Source organism: Xenia sp. Carnegie-2017, unplaced genomic scaffold (genome assembly GCF_021976095.1).
Source record: "Xenia sp. Carnegie-2017 unplaced genomic scaffold, XeniaSp_v1 HiC_scaffold_22, whole genome shotgun sequence".
Lineage (NCBI taxonomy): Eukaryota > Metazoa > Cnidaria > Anthozoa > Malacalcyonacea > Xeniidae > Xenia > Xenia sp. Carnegie-2017.
The window spans coordinates 12596555-12617941 of record NW_025813485.1 but is presented as its reverse complement, the minus strand read 5'-3'; the positions used below and the strand labels follow the sequence as shown (position 1 = coordinate 12617941).

The following is a 21387-nucleotide window of genomic DNA, read 5'->3' as shown; positions in this document are numbered from 1 at the left end:
TTACTTCTTCACTACAGTAGAAATGCACGCGTAGCCTTTTACTTAAAACGACTTTATATCACAATGCCACATGTAATACTTTTAAACCGTAATTGTGATATATACTCTATAAAAGTTTTTGAATTTTTTAGATTTTTTCAATACTGTTTCAGTCATGACAGATACATTTTTTCGACAAAGTACTCCCAGAAATTGCGGGAAATGCGCTCCAGTAGCCTTCAAAATCCAAAAATTTTCAGATCCAGACCCCCTAGATAGGTTCACCCCCAGCGCTTGCCTATTAAATTCGGTCACCGCACGCCACTGGCTTAAACATCAAGCATAGCTACCTGAGCTTGCTTTAATAACCTCCAGATCTTGGCTACAAAGCTTACAATGTATTTGTGAAGCTGCCTTAATGGATTGACAGGAGGTAAAAAAGCAAAAATAAACTATATGCCAATCTTTGCTAATATTCCTTAGAATCGTCGAGTAAAGTTCACACTTTTCTTTCCCTATCCATAAAGGTCACTCAAACTAGATTCCAGTTTATTCCGAGGAGTTGGAATGCTTTCCAGAATTTTGGAATAAGTTCTTAATCGTTCAACAAGTTTCTTTTATTTTCAAAAAACCATGAGAAAGGTAATCATTGCCGATGAATGCTCAAAAACTGTGAGACATTCTTTTATCCGAAAATCCATGTTCATCACCAAACATGGGTCTTGTTCTATTTTTACCATTTCCAAAAACAGTTAGAAATTGGTCTTTCTCCTCATTACAATTTTCAATCAACAGACTTAAGCTAACGTTTTGATTTGGAGATGCTAAATAACCGTTGTATCAGCCTTCAGATGAGCGGTTTTGAACACAATATGATTTTACTTCATACGCTAGTATCTCCAACACTAATTTCTGTACAATCACTTTCTTTATCGAGGACATTAGCCTCGATTTTATACGTGTCTTTCTTCAAACACGCGGTAAAATAGTTAATCAGGTATCTTTGATTGAGGCGATCAATTAAATGTTTTTTTTTCCCTTGGAAAATGTTAATTCAATCGCAGGAATGAAAAAAATAGCAAGAAAAAACGAGGCTCATGCTAATGATAAAGGAAGTCATTGTTTAGGACCCAGTAAAAGTCCTTGAAATTTTAGGATGTGAAGAAATGTGCATTTCGACCGAAAATGAGTTGATCAAACTCACAACTGAAAAATGCTGTGTTCCTAATAATCTTGTTGTTCTGCATAGTAAACACGCACTGGAAAGATCTCCAAATCAAAATATCATTCTTTATTAGCCAGCTGAAGATACTGATACTTTAGTTATTTTGATAAGAAAATGTTATAAGGAGAAAGACCAATGTGTCAAACGAGAAAAGATTTGAAGATTTTTGAATGTAATCCAAAACTCAGCATAGCCTTTCAACTGGTAAGAGTTAACTGGAATCAAACACATTATAGACTTGCCCTTCTAGAAAAATGTGTATCTTACTTGTTACCATAAGAAGAGCGTCATTGTTACCATAAAGAATCAGTATACATAGATAATTATCTCCAATTGCTACACACCCTTCCCACTCCACTCCACAGTTCATCTGTGTTGCAGTTTCCCACATTAGCGTCTAAGCTATGGCGTCATAAAATCAACCATAGGTAGCTTAGCTTGATGTTTCAACGTATGGGTGGGTGGATGCCAAAATATAACTCAAAACAATGTAATACTGATAACGAGGAAAACTAAATTGCTTCAAGTTAAATTTGTGAATTGTAAAATGCTTTTTATGATGCTTCTACTTAAATAAATTACAATTTACAACATAGTAACTTTGAGTAAGCGTTCTTAATTACCATTATTTAAATGACACTGTTATTTTGGGCAACCAATATGCATGGGTATTTTTAAGATTAATTGTTTATAGCACTGTGACATTGATGTGGTCAACAAATATATTTAAAAGTGGATCAGTGGAATAAAGCATGCTGTATTTGTTGTAGAAAATTAGCTTATTAATGATGCAACTACGTATAAAGAAACTCCCCTTTGGCTACAAACTCACCCCCAGATCCCCGTTTATCATGACGATTCCATACACTAGAGCCAATACCAATACCTACCAGAAAATATGCATTTTATTTTCTCTCGCCGCAGGTGGTACTTACCTCAACCACATTCTGGTCTACATGCTTCCTTTATTGTCTTTGTTTGGGATTCTGTAATCGCTTATGCTTTTGTTTATTTCCGTCGTGTGAACCATGTTAAAGACAATAGAGGGAACTGCTAATTTGTATATGTCCTTTCCTACTTATCTCGCTGAATGATATTAATAGACAACAAAAAGTATAAACTTATGATTTTAGGAAATATATAACGATAGCGGAGTTAAATACCGTTACACAAACATATAATTGAGAAATTGAGAAAAACATGTTACCGAAAAAAATCAAAAAAAATCTTGCGCTCCATCATGTGAAGACGCCTTCTTTAAAAGTGGGCAAGATTTAGGCACTTCATGTCAGTACTTAACTGCAGTAGAAGCTAAAGTGGAAATGTTCACTGCTATAACTGACGTTAATATAGCATTAATGATGTCTGATAAAAATATCCAATCAACAAAAAAAGCAACTAATGAAGCAATAACTTAATTCATGAACGTTTTTACAATAAACTACTGCATGCTCTTAGGTTTTACTTTATTTGCTTTTTATTTTATGAATTATTCATTAATTTGATCATTGTGTTTTTATTACAATGCAGTAATGAAGTTTCTAATCCAAGTAAATAGAGTGAGAAGTAATTATACCCTCATAACATCATTAATAAAAACTGGTGACGAAATCAAAATTTATTAATTAAATAGGATTAATGCATCACTCGAAAATAACTGCTTGGTTTTCGCTTGATTTATTAAATTTAATAGTAGATACTGTATATGTCGGTATTCGTCAGTCATAACATAATGCACGTAGTCGTTGTGAAAACGAGATGAAACAATCACTAGTTCATGTTATAATTGAAACAATTAATTGTAAATGAATATGCTTTCATTTCTAATTGACACAGTAAATTGTAATCAAACACCCATTTACACCTTTTCATAGCTCATAAAACCAATGATAGTATGTGAAGAAATTGAGAAGAAAATAAACATCGTTGCCACTCCTAAGATCGTCAAAAAAGTGTTAATGAATTCATACAGTGCATGGTCTTTTGGAAAAGGTGCAAAAAAGTATAGGAAATGAATGTTTCGATTGTTTTGGCGAAACCTTATATAAGTCACTGGAAAATAGCTTGAACACATGGTTTTTACACATTTGATGAGTATGCTAAGAATATTGTTTTTGATACTAATTCAAAAACAAACTTTAAAACGCTTGAAACTTCATCCAATACAAAGAACATTTTTGATTCACAAATGCAAGAAGTGCCTTAAATGGCACAATATGTGAGAGCTACATATGAACAATTGAACATTGCAGCTTGATCTGAATGTAAAAGGATGTCAACGGGATACGATGATGCAATTTCTAATAATACACAAAATTCAGCAGCAACACTAAACAAAATAAGATTTATCAAGGTAACAAGGGCAAAAAGGCTTAGTTTGACGAGACGAAATGTGAGATAACACATTGACAGATACTGTTGATAAGATTTTCCGCCCATACCATTAACGAATACAAGAAGCATGCTATCAGTACAATCCGAATTTCTACTTGAGTTAATGCTCTCGAATGACGTACAGGCTTCTAAAAAAATCTATTGGTACAAGTTCATGCTTTCTTTATGTGCAGTATCGCCAAGTTTGATTACTCTTCTAAAATAGAGATTATATTAGTCTACAAAATTCAAAGTACAACATTTGCTGTTCACGATTTCTATCTATCATGAAAAGAAAATTACTGTCGAACACAGAGTGATAGACAATGCCTTACTTGAGTAGTTGTATAGTTTACAATTCTCAAAAAAATTGAAATAGGAAACGTGCATTTCTCCTTAATACGTATAGTATACCGACTGGCAGTTCGGAGTAAGTTATTAGCAATTATTAAGTTTGCTAACCCACAAGTTTAAGAATGTTATGAGGCGAATGCATTTCAATCTATTAGCAAAAATTTAAGGCACGACAAAATTGATTAAAAACGTAAATTGGAGTGTAGCACAATTGTTAACTGAAAAGTTATAAGCGAGCAATTTTGGGTGCTCAGTGACGATTAACATTTGCAAATATCCAGTGTGCACGCTTTATTCAGTACTTGCATACAAAAAATGAAGAACTCATCTGTACCGATAAAAGCAATTATGCCATATGCCCTTCACGCTAAACATTAACTTCAGAGACAGATCCCATCTTTTTTCTTCGACCTCCACCTTTCACATTTATTGACGCTTTTACATAGGTAACTACATTCCTTGGCTACAGCCTAAATTCTAGATACTTCAAGGAATAATGCAAAGTTTTATAAAAATTGGTTAGAAGAATAAGCACTTACTAAAAACAAGTACAAAGGGCAAATTTTCATCTAAAATCCACCTCCCCCCCCAAAACCTGAAGACAGAAAAAGACTGCGTCTGAAAAGCACACGGAGGACTATAGTTACGTGTTCGTCGATCAAACCACAGATGTCACCCTTCACCCCTCTCCGTCCACCTGGTGAAATAAGTCAAGTTACTACCGCCAATAAAACAGTTCACGGTGTCATTGTTGTGGGGCACACGGATGCGACAAAAACAGTAAAACAGAAAGGCACATTTTTTGAATATTCTTAGGTTCTTCAATGTTCCATATGTATGATTCTTGAATGTTCCCAGAACATATATTTTTAAAAATGTACAGAATGATCATTTATGTGTCAGTGTGAGATTTTTTCCGTAATTGTATGCTTCTTTACCAGCGCCGAAAGAAAATTCGTAAGCCATGTAATTTTACATGAATTAGAGAAACCACTTGCTATATATGCAGTGTCCACATGAATCGCGGATCATTTATGTGCTTAAAATAAAAAAGAATCGGCGAAGCAGGAACAGTATTAACTGTACAAACCACTGGTACAAACAGTACACACTTTCTACTTCACTATACATCAGTTACCATGGTAACTAATTACCATAGCAACATGACGTAAAACTAAGATGGCTGCTAACCAAAGCCATCAAAATACAAGTTACTTCCGACTTTATCCCACAGTAGCGATAAAGATTATCTGAAAATTGGGCCTACAGGCAGAAGAGAAATAGAAAAAATTGATCGTGTTGAACGTGGACGAGTTTTTAAATTTCAATGCGATTCTGAAGTCAACAGAAAGAAGTTTCAAAGAAGAATAGACGAGGAAAATCAGGTAAACATTAATTTTTTTGGGGGACAAAAAAGAATAGCGCAATATTTTCGTAGTCTAGCATTGTTCTTTATGATAAAAGGAAACTAGTTGTATGACTGTAGCACTCGTGAAACTTTATGATCTTTCATATTTTACTTAGGCTATATTACGTCGCCTTGAATCAGTGAAGCCAACAAAGACTTTGAATCGAGAATATCTTCTACGAAATCAAACACCTAAAGTTCAAAAACTACGATCAACAAAATCGTTCCATTGCATTCCGCATCTCAAGAAGCATGACTCCAAGGCTTGAAAGGAAACTAAATTACTACTGAAGGAAGTTATAAGGCAAGTCAGAGTACATTTAAATTTTTCAGCACTTGTAGTATTTTGAATTTGTAATGTGCAGTTATGTTGAGTTGTAGCTATTTTGAGTTTGTATTCTGACTTACTCTGCACCTGCAATTGGTTAAGAAAAAAGTATTTGTTATCTTTCAATCTGGGTTTTCTTATTTATATGCTTGATGTAAGGTTCGATTAAATTATTTTGATTATTTTTTCCTCCTTTACAACTAACTGTTATCAACATTTCTACTTCACTGAATCCTCAAACCTGTAATTAACATTGTTAGTTTGCATCAACAATGTTCATTAAAAATGAAAATGATCAAAAACACAATTTAAAGCTATTTGAACAAATTTTAGTACATAGTCAATTCATTAAGCCTAAGTATATAGTCAAACCATTAAATATAGTAAAATCATAAGTAATTATATAAATTGCACAAGTACAGTTAAATCATTGAGTAAAGTCATGAATCATCGCGCTTAAATTCATCGTTGTACTCTAATTTTAAAATACAAAGTCTTCCTTTAAGTTTTCCTCATGGTTATCGTTCAACAGTTCATCGTATGTTGGGTCATGGCGGTGCATTTTTCTACGTATGGTGGTGATGGCCATGAAAACCAAACGTACCACCAATGATGATATCCCTAATACAAACAAAAGAATAGATATTCCAGGTATGAAACCTAACATTATCATCTCGATGATATCAAGTGTTGAAATTATCCATCCGTAACTATCATCTTCTATGGAAAATCTGAAAATTGATTTGCACATATTAATGATAGCCATTACTGCAAGACTTAGTAGAGAAATGGTTTCTGCTTTGTTGGCACGAGGGTTTTGGAACGGTTTCACACATTTATGATGTAATAACGCCAGCACACAGATGATTGCCATGCACATGAGTGATAAAACAACTAAGTAATGTCAAGAGAAAACGTCGTGCAATAAGAACGCTCTGCCAATAGACAACACCTGACTTTCCCTCTTTAGGCTTGCGAAATGGAGCGAGAAAGATGGATTTCAGCGTATCTGTATACTCAGTAGTGTTTACTGTCCTGTTTACAGGACTTCGATAAATACTACACCTTTGCAAGAGATACTGCATAGACCAAAAAATGAGAAAAGGAAATGGTACAACACAAGCGAGAAAGAATTGCTTTGTTGAAATCATTCCATTGTGCAATTTCACGGCAAACCAGGGTAACACCAGAATGAAGGGAAATAATACAACAACGTCAAATGCAAAGAACAGAATCTGCCACCATTTGAAGCATAATATGTTACCATCATAAAACCAACGATAGTCAGAGTTTATGGGAACGCAATGAATTAGTGCAAGACTAACGTTGGCAATTTTTATATATCCTAGGAGAATGGTTTGCATTGTTGCCCCCAGGTATTGTTTAAATTTTGGAGTGTATGCACGAAAGATCTTACTTATGAAAAAGTGAAGACTGTAGATAAAGTATATGGCCAGTAAAGTTCCAAATACAGGTGCAACATCAAACAAATGTTTTCCAGTTGCTGTGAGACCAGGTATTGGACATACACCTTCGAAATGAACTCCCTGAAAATTGAAAAATCTCTGAACAGGATTAATTATTTTTGTTTTCAAAAGGTGCTTTATGTTTGTATCTGTTTGCAGTAAGTAAGAAATCTGATAGAAATAAAAAATAATTTTAAGAAATCCTACGGAATCAATCTTTTCGTTTTCAATTTCTTCAGTGGAGAGAACAAACGGAGAATCGCTTCTCTGCATCTCTGTTGACCGTAATGATCTTCTGGTGTTCTCGCTCAGGTGTTTAGTTTTTTTTCTTTCATTTTTGAACCACAATATCTGTTTTACTAGAAAAGTGACAATCGGTGGTTGAAATATAAAAAACAAAGCCATGCTGAACGCCAATACGATATACACAATCCAAAACGAATAATGAAAACAGTTTTTTGTCAATTTACAATTTGTTGAGAATACAGTTTCACTGTAACCGGGAGAGCAATGACCGCAAATCCAACCTTTACGCTTTCTTTGGCACATGTTGTAGCTGTCGTGTTTTGGGTTTGTAAAGCCTTCACGACAATAACCATCAGGACATCTGATAAATTTTAAAGATGGCTTATTTTTCTTGCTCAAATATCCCCAGAAGTTTGGCTTTGATTTGATGGTTGTAAAGCAGTCGGCTCCATTTGGACAAGGTAGACAAGAAAATGAATGAACTGGTCTCAATCCTAATGTGTGACCCTGCTGTAAGCTATACGTGCCTTCATCACATTGTTTACATACAAAGCGAAGTTTAGTGACGTGGTATGTACAAGAACTATTTATCCATTTGTTATAAGAGAGATTCAACATTTCCATCTTTGATCCAACTGGGCAACGCAACATTGTAAAATTATCAAAATCCACTATCCCGCCATTTGCAATCAAGACCAAAGGATTATATGACTGTATTTCTTGTAATGCGGTAGTATTGTGTAAAATGAACGGTCCTTCGCTGTGCGGTCCATCATAGTTAATATGACCATGTGCAAAATTGTTAACAAAGTGACAATTATTGAAATATATTATTCCGTTTTTCATGGAGACTGCACCACCATTTTGGGCAATATTTTCAATAAACTTCGTGTTCCTTATCGTTACAGAATTGTTGTAATCCCATAAGCGCACAGTATCTTGTTTACATTGAGGATTTTTCAAATTATTACCTTCAGTAATTATCGCCATGCCACCACCCATGTTATAATTTGCTTCATTGTATTTAAATACTGACTCATCGACATGAATCGTACTTCCATTGTTGATTTCTAGATACATTGCCCCTCAATCAATACTTGTGTTATTTTTAAAGGTTGTGTTGAATATGTTTATCGTTGAATTGGAAATTAAGAAGTAGAATGCTCCACCTTGAAGAATCGCATTGTTTGATTTAAAAACTGAATGCTTGCACAAAAATTCGCCATTAAAACTCTGTAAATATATGGCACCTCCAGAATTCCCACGATTTTTCTCGAAAATGCTTCTTTCTATTGAAATTGAAAACGACACTAAAGTCTGTATTCCTTCATTTTGAATACAAATCCCACCTCCTCCTGCTTGTCCATAGGATGAAGAATTATGAGAAAAAGAGACATTATTCATAAGAATCATTGTTCTTGTTCTTGCCACCAACCAAGGCGCTATTTCCAGTAAATTTTGTGTGATTGGCTAACAATGTAACTGAGTAGTTTAAAAATATAATAATTGAAATGGCGCCTCCGTGGCCTTTTTCTGCAAGATTGTACTCAAATATTGAACACGAGAGCTCCAAGTAAACGGCTGATGATGCCAACGAGAACACACCTCCATCATATCCAGCTTTATTTTCCGTAAAATTTGAGTTATTTCCACTTAAAAATAAATAACTATTTTTTTTAATACTTTCAACATATATGCATCCACCCGCATCTGTTACACGGTTCTTGTGAAACAATGATTTATCGATGTGTATTTTTGCATATAAAAGGTTGTCGGAGGATACAACCCCACCACAATATGCATTATTTAAAATGAATGTAGAGTTGTGAATCCAGATTTTAAACTTTTGTGGCAGCCACAGAACTCCTCCAAAACTACCTGTATTAGATATAAAATTTGAACTGAGTATCTTTATCTTTACAGTTACAGACATATTTGCAACTTTGCTTGTCGATATATACATCACACCACGATCGCCACCAGTTTTCAAGTTTGTAAAATTAGAATTTTCAATATGTACACTAACATTCCTTGCGTGAACATAGAGAAATCCACCATGAAACATCGATCGTCCATTACTTATCACGCAGTTGTTCATTACCAACTGCATCATTTCACTTTCTATATAAAATGTCCCTCCATGATTTTTGTCAACTCTATAATCATCTACTTGTGTGTCAGTAATAAGGATTTCTGTTCTTGTTGAGCTGATTGAAAAAAGTCGCTGTTTGTTCCTTTTTACTTGCGTGTCTGCTATCACAATGGACGTCGTTTCAGTATTTAAAACAAAGAGGCTGTGAGTAAACGTGTTGGTCATGTCTTGCAATCCATTATCTACTAAATTGCTTTTCTCCATTACAGTAAGTTTTAAGTGATTAGTACTTACGTATATCATTCCCATTGAACGAACATAGTTATTAACAAAACTAGTATTTTTTACGTGCAACTCTACAGCATGTTTTCCAAAGTTATCTATGCTTAAAACACTCCAAGGAGGCGATATGAAAATTGGAATCCATCTAATGCCATTTCCTATGAATTGTGAATTTTTAAATATAATGCTGCTCCTTAGAATGTTTATATCCTTTGAGCACATCTTCACTGAAATACATGCTTCATTTGCTTCGAATTGGGCATTTTGAAAAATCAAACTTGTCAGGTTCCGATTATATACTGTAAAATTCACTGCAAGTTTTTAGTTTTGTAAAACACGCACTGAGTAAAAATGGCAGACGAATCCACTGAATGTACTTGTGTATTTTCAAAGAAGATTCTGATAAAACCAATGATCATTGGAGAGGCATTTTCTCTGCCGTCTATAAACCAGTTAAAACCACTTTTGCATGAAATACGACAAAGTGACGGACCGTCACTAACAAATGTCAAATTCTTCGTGACGTAAATACCTTGGTGTCTTCTTTGGAATGATTTACAATCATATGGAGATATTTGTGTGTTCTTAGGATCGATAAGAATTTTTGATGCGTTACCTGCTACTAAAACACCATGTGATATAGAGTAGCACGGGATATAATAGGATCCACATGACGCAGTATCATGACCTCTTGCCCTTGACACATATATTTGACGCGGAAGTGAGTTTGAAGTCTACATTCAAAGAAAATACTCACTTCAGTGTATGCAATGATTTAAATTATGTCGAAAACAATAATCCAATCTAATTGTTTCCAAATAAATCTTCAGAAAGTCAATAACTGGAAAATTAGACTTGTAAAGTTTTCTTGTATATATGCATGACAATAGAGGTAAAGATGAGTCAAATAACTTAGATTTTTTACCGCTAAAGTTCATCTCCAATATAGATATTGAGTTCACTTTCAATCACGCCTGCCCCATTAATCGTATTAACAACAAGCACATTTTTTTTATAATCAATAAAAGTAACAAACACACTTACTAAAACGTTCCAGTACAAGATATCCCAAAAAGATTTTGAACAATACCATGTATATCATTTTCTACAGGCGAAGTCGTAGATTATTATTGGAGGTGAAGACTACGCATGCGAGAAAGTAATCTGACTTGTGACTTTGGCAAGCTCCGCTTCAAGCTTTGCACAGCGGTCTTTGTCGGCCGATCATATAAAATTAAGTAAAAATCAAGTCGAAACAAAATTGTAATTGTTGTATATTCTCTGTAACAGCGTCAGTAACAGATGGAAACACATCACAAGCCACAATTGGCGATAAAATTATTTGCTAGCCGACTACACATACAATCCCGACGAAATAATTTATTCTCCGAAACAGAACAAAGTTTCGAGAACGAGGTTGATCAGTTCTCGGTATATCTATTCATTCTATTGCTACCATTTGGAAAAATTAATTATTTCCAGAATGATTGTATAGCATCATTCATAAGAAAAAAAATAGTTCAATCGTATAATCTATGCACACGGTGATAAATTTCACGGGAACAAAGTTTAAAATGTTGACCCAGCTACTCTTCTGCGTGCCATCACTTTCAATTGAGAGCATAATAATCAAATTGAAACTGAAAATATTAAATTGAAATTGAAAAATATATGACATCATGGAAGGAATTTGAAGAAATAGGATAAATTCTGAGAAATTTATCATGCATGCAAATTTAGAATTATTTAACGGTTTGATTTTTCTAATTTTTAAGCTAAACTTTATAAAAATCTGCATTCATAGGAATCCGGCCCTTTTTTATACAATAACAGCTTTGAGTTGTGCCAGTGTATCAGTAGCCACAAAGTGAAAATATGTATAATTCAAGTGGAAACACTGTAAACACAGTCAACTACGACTTTAAATTCAAAGTCCGCCCGCAAAGTTCTCCTCATTTCTTCGAAGATATCACTCATACATTTCTAAAACTTTAAAAGACAAGAATGTATCATGCAAGCAAACAATTTGATATTTATCAGACTCAAAGAGAGGTGGATCAATTGAAGATTGAATCGAAAATCGTACGTAAAAATGTCAGTGAATGTGTCACAGATTTGATACAATACGCAGAGCAAAATGCTTTGGACGATCCGTTGTTGAACAAGTTACCAGCAAATGAAAATCCATTCCGTGAAAGAAACCGTGGATGTCTACTTTTCTGATGTTGTGATGCAATCAAGTGCCCGAGAACTGTTAATTCTTCAAATATTCTTTGTTCCAACATATATTCTGACATTGATTGGCTATTCTTTGCAATTGACTGGTCCTTCACAAGGCGTTAACTAAATTTCGTAATATATCATGTTTCATTATATATATATATATACATATATGCGTACAATGTATGGTACACGAGTTGCTTGGAATATTTTGTAAAGAAAATTTAATTTAAGTTTGTATATGTGTACAACATAGCGTTTTATGTGATGCGAACATTCAGTGTGTGTGCTTGCAATTAATTTTGGGAAATTGATATGATTGAACAATAATTATTAAAGTGTTTCTCGCAAACATTTTTCACTTCGGTGGTTTAATTAACACTTTATTGCAGACAAAAATTAAGTTTCACATTTAATTGAAAAGATAGCAAGTATGAAAGAATTACGAAGCTAAACATCAGTAATTTTCAGACTCTTCTCATTTTGAGATTATTTAATTTCTTGTCTTGGCTGAAATGAATAATTAACAATGACCACTACCGGATCCGGAAATAAGTGCACTTCCTTTTACCTGCGCACGCACCATTTCACTTACAAGGGCTTCCTTTTACGACGAGGACAAAAATCCGTAGGAATAGGCTAAATCAAATCTGTTGTTCTCGTTGTATTTCTTCATTTCATCCAGCCAAACATTTGACTTGTATAACGAGAATTTTCCGTAGAAATATATGTCAATACATCAATGATCTGTTGAGCAGTATGAGCTATAAGCCAGACGACAGGCACGAACGGGATGTTCACCCTTCACGAATTGCAACATGTACAAGCGTTACCTTGGACAAAGATAAATACGAAAAAAACTTGATACGGAGTAGTCAAGCAACAGGTAAGGCTATATACAATGCGTCTGATCATGATAGAACAGACGACTTCGTGTTTTATGTTAACATATCTGTTCACTTTCCACCCTTGATAATGTCTATTGGTACGAACAAATTTTCCACTATGTTATGTAAATATAAACATATGTATAGGCGCCTGCGAGCCTCGTGTTGTGTTTTGATGGCCGAAATATATTGCAAGAATTCCCTTCAGTATAAATTTTATAAACCAGAATGCGGTCAATACGAAATATCAAAATTGGCCGGTTGTATTTCAATTGTGAATTATAAATAATGTATCCAAGTTTTGCTGATTTGGCGGGGGAATTTTCGTTTTGGAATGACGATGTCAAAAGTAGGATATTCATGTCAGAAATAAAGAATAGAGCGTATATGATTGAGATTCATGTCAAAATGAAAATGTTTAGTCATTGTAGAATTTCAACAACTTCATGTTCCAGTATAACTGAAGGAAAAAACCATTGAAATTATTGTATTTTATTTGTTCACGTTGTAATGTCAGGATCGATTGTGACAATGCAAACATGGTACTTTTGGAAAGGCCTTTTTTTCCTTGATATTTTACTAAGGGCTAGGATTATATTATTCAGTTTAGAAATTTCATATGAATACTAGCATAAAGTTAACTATCATCAATCCTCATTGATCGCAAAATTGGGAAATATGTCAAAGAGCATGGAAGAATCCCTTCATCTATGATGAAATGCCCCCAGAGATGGGGAATTTTTGCCATTCTGTTGACAACCAAGCACTTGAATTGTAAAATTTCACTCACTAGTATATTTATATTGTCAACCTATAATTTTATTGCCATTACAGTAAATATTCTTTTTATTTCAGATGCTATGGCGATGTATGATTTCAAGGTATAATGCATTTTTATGTATATCTATATACAAAGATGCATGTCTGTGCTATCAAAATGAAGCTGAGACATTTTCTAGTATATTGACTTTAGTCTAAAAGCTCATCTGCATGTTTTCCTTGAAGAATTCGCAAAGTCGACCTATTGCTCCTGCATCATTAAACCCATCTGGTGCTTTTCTACCACATACTTTTGGTGTGGGCATTTATTCTTCAATGCCACCAGTAATGATGCATAATACCCCTGGCACTGTTCCAGCATTCTTACCTTTTCAACGACATATGCCTACATTGGCTGTATCTGGAGCTGCAGCTGCTGTTCATATCTCATCAAGACCATCACTGGCAACACCAAGTAGGCCTGCTGTGGTTGCCCATCATATGAAACCAGCTGGTTTGCCAGGTCCGTTACATGCAATACCTGGTATCACTTTGCCGGTTCGTCCTGCATCTAAGCTCTTCAGCAAACCAGGTCACCATCTCCGAAACTGTTGTCTGACTCTTCAACTGTTGAAGTTGTGAAAGGTTTGTTAAATTGAATCCTATGTTTTGTTGAAATTACAACGTGCATACATCCACATCTTGTGTGTGTGTTGAGGGAATTGAACCTAATTTAATCGCTTTCTTTTGAAGAGAATGTTTTGCTGGGTTAGCCATCTGGTATGTATTGTGATACACAATCCAGTGTTGTATTATGTTTTTCAATGTGTGAATCACCAACTTCCCAAGAACTATTATTTTTGTGAAACCAGTGGCATAGCTAGCCTGCAAGATGGCATTGTTTATTTCTTTACTGTATTTCCTTGTTTGAGCGTTGTGGTGCATTTAAATTTTTAGAACTTGAGATGTGGTACTCAATCAGTGGCAATGCTCTTTAATGATATTCACTTTCAATAGTGTGTAATGACAAGAATATTTGAAACAACAAATAAACCTTTTCATAATGTTTTTACCAGAAAACGAAATTTCTGTTTATTTAAGATTTGTGTTAGCGTTTTCAATGATTTTGTTGGTAACTCGATTAATAATGCATTGGGTAATGATTAGTGTGGCGCTTATTTGATAGTGGTGTTCCTTAAAAAATGTTGAAAATGTTGTGCTCAAATGAGTAAATACAGTAGTCTATTGTTTTTCCAGTGAGTGAAAACTAAAACATTTTTATAGTGACTGGAAAGCTGGCGATATGAATGAGTCAAACTGATTTATATTAACATCAATTTACACAGCAGGTGATATCAAATCACAAGCAGCACCAACTGAAGCTCATTCCGTTGTGGAAACTCGTCCAGCAGGGGGGGAACGTCCAACTTACAATCCACATCATGTTTTGGGCTCTTCAAATTCAAAAACCTCTTCGACTGTGGGCCTTGGCAAGAGCACGTCCAGTATAACAGCATCATCTATTAATACACCTGGCTTTATAAAGCATCCAATGTCAACAACAGCCCATATCCCATCTTCAAGGTATTTTATTATGACATGCTACGTTTAGCAGAGGCTATTTTTTGAAAGAAAGCCTTTGTAATGGACAATGGCTAAGGGCATTCCAAGTTTTTAGCAAAATTATTACTGGTATTCATTTCCTAAGCAAATTCATTTGTAGTTTTTAGTGAATGAACACAAAAAAGTTTGCATAGCAGTGTACGTAGCAAGTGTAGCAAATTGAGGTGGACTTTACCTCGGTGTCAGCCATGTAATCTTATTACATTGTATCTTGTTTAATATGAGCTTATTTTTATTTTTCTCAACTCTCAATATTTGATATTCAGTCACAGATAATAATTACCAAATTGTGCATCCAAAGAAGGCATTATACGCATGTCTCTGTCATTAGAAAATGTTCCATTGTTTTACTTGTCTTTGTTATTGCATAGATAATTTTCTCATTGTTTTACTTGTCTTTGTTTGTGCATAGATAATGTTACTATTGTACTCATGACATGTTTTGGTAAACTTGATCAGAGTGAATTATTTGTCTTGTATACTGGAAAGTTTTCTTTTTCAAGCACAATTGGTGGTCCTATTCCGTCAGTCTCATCGAATTTTAATGTTCCAAAAGTGATTGCTAATGTTGGTCCAACAGGAATGGGTGAGAGTACACATAATATGAAAACAATACTACATAGATATTAAAATTTGTACTTTTTGCAGCTGGTTTTCATAAAATGATTCTTTTGATGCAGTACATAGGTATCGTCTTTTTTACAGGTCAACTTTACTCTCAACCGTCCTCTGTTTCATTCACCACCAGATCTCCGCAGGTACGTATAATCACTCGCACTTAATACCCCTGCGAAATTCAACGTGTTTTCATTGACGTACATTTTCACTGCAGTTACAAGATCATACGCGGCTTTTGAAACCAACTAGTGCAACGTCGACTGCTTCGTTTGCTGCTCACGTTACTCCTAGTGCGTCTGTTATATCATCCCCAGCAGGTGAGACATTCAAATTATACTTACTGAAAAGTTATAGTTAAAATGATAGTACTTAATCACGGATAAAACTTCAGGAAGTCTTTCCTATATTTAAATATATTATCGAGTCAAATTCATATTCAAAAAAAAAATTGAGATCGCCAACACTGGAAAAAAATCACATTTAAAGTGTTGTAAAATTGTTGCAGCAATCTTGTTGCAGTGGAACCATTAAAATGTATTGTTAGGTTGAAATCTTATGTAGCTGTGCTACCTGCATATGCCTCAAGCTACTGTAATTGTAAACCTTATGCACCCTTGAGAAAAGTATGGAATTGACATTTCCCCATGATATTTTGCAATAAATTTACAGAATTTTTGAGTAATTGAATTTGAACAGAATTTTTGAGTAATTGAGTTAGAATGAATACGAATAAAGAATGAGCTTCCTGCCCAGCTAGATCGCACTACGGCTTTTTGCCGCCCAGACCTTCTTTCGTACGTAACTGCAAACTTTTTTCGGCTGTCCAAAAAAAAACCCTAAATACGTACACCTGCAGGTATGCTGTTAGTGATGTGGTTCTTTTATTTTTAGTAGCTAGTATTTCCAATTCAAGAATAGATGCAAACAGGTATGCGAATTGTGAGTGCTTGGAATGAGTTCGCCAAAATATGATAAGTGTTTATGTATTTTTCTTTCTATTTTACAGACAATTTCCTGTTCCCCTGCCGAGGATGCCGTCATTTTTTGACGGGCACACAGGTATATCATAGGACACGCATTGTTTTCTCGTTAAACTGATCATGACTATGGGCATGGTAGGCATTTAATAGTTTGGGAAATACATTGATTTCCTTTTTGAGGAATTTTTTGCGCTGCCTTACTCATCTTGCAGCATTTCAAAATTTTCTTATTTTAAATGAAATTATTTGAAATTTTCAATTTTCTTAGTTGACATATTGTAGATGAAAATCAGGTTGAATAAAAAGATTTTACTTTAACTTAATTGTACGTTCTCTTTCAAACGTCTCTTCTATTGAGAAACTAACGTTATTCTTAATATTGCATGTGTGGAATTATTTCATATTCAAAATGATCTATTTCACGTTCTGTGTTAATGGCGCTGTGATAAAATGGTGTAATTTATTGTTTTTAGTTTCCTTACCACCGACCGGCAAGCCTTATATTGCACCCATCGAATCTGTTGTTCGTAAACCAACGAGCATTGCCCAAATACATTCCACCGGTCACGTGACCACAGGAATAAATTCTGTTCAGTTAAAAGTGTCTCACAATTCGCCAGTTTCCGTTGCTGTTGTAAACATGGGTAGGTGTCCTATCTGCATCGATATTGTACAAAGGCGGTAGTGATAGGTCGAGATATCACTCGAATTGTTTATAAATACCTATGATTGTATACATTATATGAATATATCTGTATAGTGTGCTATTTTGTGTGACGAAAACCTAACGAAAAAATATCGATAATCATTTTGGCAAGATAGTTTAAACTTTGAATTGTAATTTTAAATGGATTTATACTACCATATCTTTGTTATATGGTCGGCCATATTGTTTTTATTTTTATGAACAAAAACTTGTATTAGTAGATCAGCCTTTAAAACTCTACAGTTGTTGCTTCCCCATTTCTAATATTTTGATCCTATTATGTTTCTTGCAAATGTACGTGCAAATTTGTGTTTACATACATGAACTATGCGGTCTTAACCGAAGACAGTCAAGCGATTCATTTTGATCAGCAAATTGGTTTTGTTACCGTTTGGTGTAAATTTTCTGAATTTTATTTATGTATGATAATATATTGCTCCTAGTTGCGTTCTTAAATCTGCATATTAAGAAATTAACTAATCCGATCTCTTAGATAATTTTTGATATCCATCTTTAAGGTGTCCAGTTAACGAAGTCGGAAGCTGAAAGTAAAAATCATCAAACCAAGTCCTCACTTCCAAACTCCACGTGTATTTTTAGCGTTCAAAATATGTTATCCAATACACAATCGTCTTCTTCCAACTCTTCCTCGTCCAACATCGTCACTTCACTATCGCCAAGGCCGAGTATATTAAGAAAAAGACCCGATACGTTAGTATTTTGAAGTTACGTATACACTCAACTAGATGAGAAGGAAAAGACATTGAAAAATACTATATTATATTATACTATACGTACTATACGTGCTATACTTTATTATACAATACCATGCTGTTCTGCTCTGCTCTGCTCTGCCCTGCTCTGCACTACTCTGCTCTGCTCTGCTCTACTCTACTATGTTCTTCTCTACTCTGCTCTGCTTTGCTCCACTCCACTCCACTCTACTCTACTCTGCTCTGCTCTACTATTTACTAAGATATATATTCTATATACCAAGTAATTTTTTTAACATTTTACAGTTTGAGAAAACCCATAAGTCAGCCGTCGTTTGACGATTCCCAAATTACGACCACGAATGATCTCACTGGAAATATTAGAGCAGATGGTTTGCAATCCAACTCACTTACCATTCAAAATTCTCCAAAAAGGTGTGTTGTTCATTCTAGTTACGTAGATTGTTGTGGATGTCTAGAAAACTTGATGTTTGTAGATGTAGATTGTCCAGGTTAGGCAAATCTAAAAGGACTGTTGGTGTGAACGATACTCTTGCGTTCAAACCGTCCACCTTGTCTAGAAACCTCGTTCAGAACACTGTTTGATGATTTATGTGGTTTAATGTCAATGCCTTCGTTGTCTTTGATGCTCAATAAGAATTGTATGTATTAGCCATCACTTTATAAATGTTGTTTTCCCTCTATTTTTCCTTTATGAGTCTGCTTATCCTAATTGCTAGCCGCGACATTGATCTCAATATATAGTGCTTTCGAGATTTTAAATAACCCCACGTCATTTGCTTGACATTTGTTGATGTTGTTAAAAAGACATTGCTACGTAGAGTAGCTTCTAACTAAACAGTCTTAATTACTAAATTACATATATCTTAAGTGATTTATATACTCCACCACCACCTGCCACACTGGGCTCCCAGAAGTGATCGAGAAAACATTTTCAGGTTTTTTCGTTCTTCAGTCGGTGGAAAATAATACTTTTTTCAAAACGTCATGCTTATTTGAAGTTTTTTTTGATGAACTATGTATAATTGGTATCGACATTTTTGTCTCATTTAGTGAAAATGTAATTACCACTTTGGAAGGAAATACAAAGGCAGTTGAAAACGGTTCAAGTCATCCATCAATATTATCGCCAGCAAAAATCAAACGAGAATTCTCATCTCCGTTGTCAGCCCAACATGTAGTTGCGCCTGCAGTCAACACCATCTCATTGTCATCGGTCTCTCACGACGCGGGTGCGTCGCCCAGGAAGAAACCACGAAAGCAAAATGTGTAAGTCAAAATGCCAAAGCTTTGTAATTTTAGTAGTTGTGACATCTTTTGCGCAAAACCAATCAAATGAATAGTTATAACGTTTAAAATGAAAGCTTGACGTGCGCCCGGCAAGATGCTCAACACAAAAACTATTTCAATGAAGAGAGTTTTGTTTTCCAGCGTCGCGACAGAAGATAAGTTCGGCAGCTTGCCCCTCAAGTGTCAGACATACACGAGATAAAGAGCGTTGTGAATGTGAAAATCGACGAGGAGGAAGGTACGAATGAGTCCATTGCTACTTTACGTTTATCTCGTGAAAAATTATGTCTATGATCGGAAATGAAAATACAACACAACAACATCCTGTGACGTCATAATGAGGGAATTATTATGTATGTTCTCGTGTACGTCTGTAGAAGCAAACATTTCATATTGGCATAAACACAACATCCTTTGCATTGGGCCAAGTATGTCTTAATAGAATGATGATGCAACAGACACGACACTTTGGTTGATACTTGGGTTCTCTACATGGAAATTGCAGAAATATCCCTGCCATTCTGCGTTCATCCTTGCTAGTATTCGACTTGTATACTATCGTAATTTCTTCGATGCTATTTTATTTATTCATTTGTGCAGAAGAAGAGTTAAAGTTCTTGCGTCTGAGAAGGGGCTCTGTCTCAATTTACGGTGGTTACAAAGTAAACAACAAAGCGGCGCATAATCATTTTGAAAGATACTCAGATGTCAAACCAAAAGGTATCACGTGACATATGTCAAAGATTGCTTCTACATAGTCATCGAAAAGAAGTTGATGTTTCATATATTCCGTTGGAGTACAAATTTTGTTGTAATAGAGCAACAGTCTAAGATTATAGAATCACCGGGCTCTAGACAGTTGCTGCTTATTTATACCAGAGCTCCCTGTTTATTTGTGACTTCCCTTCTCCTTGTTATAGGCTAAGGGGCTGATTACATGATCCCGGCTAACCGAGATTCAGCAAGGCGTGAAAGGATTTTGAGGCATTAAAAATGTCAAAACTTGAAGCCCAAAAATTTCAACTCGGCTACCCGGGATTCAGTCAAGCGTTAAATGATTTTGGCGAATGGAAACGATTCAATACTTATCATCAGATAAATCTTCTCGAGCAATTTTACAATATTCCGATTTAATAACTTCTCAAAACATTTCAAATTAAAACAACCAATTTGGCCCAATTTGAGAATTACATCAGGAATGATTTGTGGCGCTTAAAAAACAGTTGTAATTTTTAACTCTCGGAACCGCACCTCCAACCTCTGCTGGATTGATGAGACACAAGCTGGCTTGATGAGACACACATGGAGGAGTGACGACCACACGAAACTACTACTACTATTTTTAACCTTGAAGTTTTGCCTCCTTTAAATCCCTCAAAATCATTTCACACCTCACTGAACCCCGGCTAGCCGGGATCATGTAAACAGCCCTTAAGATTAACGTGAATATTACTGGTGACCCTTCGTCACATTGAGACTATACCCACTACATTTGTTTTCGTTCAATGATTCTAATGTAATGTACTCCATTATCTTAACATTTGCTAGATGAAAGGAAGGCCTCGTTGCAGGAAATAGCAAACGAACGAAGTATTAGAGAAAGGGCCACCGGATGGAAAATTCATCATGTTGCTGCTCAATTGGATGAATTAGTAAGTCATCCACGAAATTCCCTGTCGTAAAATTTTCATCATTCAGTAAAGGCTAAAAAACATTGGACATTGATGACTTTAGAAGGGCTACTAAAGGTTTAGCTTTGTACTAGTTTTATGACCGCATGTTAAAAGCTCAATCACGCCCACACTCACAGAGGGAGG

The 21387-nt window shown here is 35.0% G+C and overlaps 2 protein-coding genes across 3 annotated transcripts; one reads left to right on the top strand and one right to left on the bottom strand.

Moving 5' to 3' along the window:
- Positions 1–6148: 6148 nt before the first annotated feature.
- On the bottom strand, positions 6149–8458 carry LOC124445133. Its single transcript, XM_046995840.1, has 2 exons — positions 6620–8458; positions 6149–6570 (listed from the first exon to the last, which is right to left on the bottom strand). Exons 1-2 carry the CDS (start codon positions 8379–8381, stop codon positions 6149–6151), a joined length of 2184 nt encoding a protein of 727 aa, XP_046851796.1. The 5' UTR covers positions 8382–8458.
- A 4117-nt stretch (positions 8459–12575) lies between these two features.
- On the top strand, positions 12576–20289 carry LOC124446011 (histone deacetylase complex subunit SAP130-A-like). Of its 2 annotated transcripts, none has more exons than XM_046996801.1 (15): positions 12576–12859; positions 13716–13741; positions 13866–14264; positions 14966–15203; positions 15746–15828; positions 15948–16000; positions 16075–16177; positions 16755–16788; positions 16867–16919; positions 17314–17484; positions 18065–18257; positions 18566–18694; positions 19334–19549; positions 19712–19808; positions 20171–20289. In XM_046996801.1, exons 4-14 carry the CDS (start codon positions 15172–15174, stop codon positions 19770–19772), a joined length of 1128 nt encoding a protein of 375 aa, XP_046852757.1. In that variant the 5' UTR covers positions 12576–12859; positions 13716–13741; positions 13866–14264; positions 14966–15171; the 3' UTR covers positions 19773–19808; positions 20171–20289. The 2 variants fall into 2 exon arrangements, with proteins under 2 accessions (XP_046852757.1, XP_046852756.1); XM_046996800.1 differs by having other exon boundaries at positions 16752–16788.
- The last annotated feature ends 1098 nt before the right edge of the window (positions 20290–21387 follow it).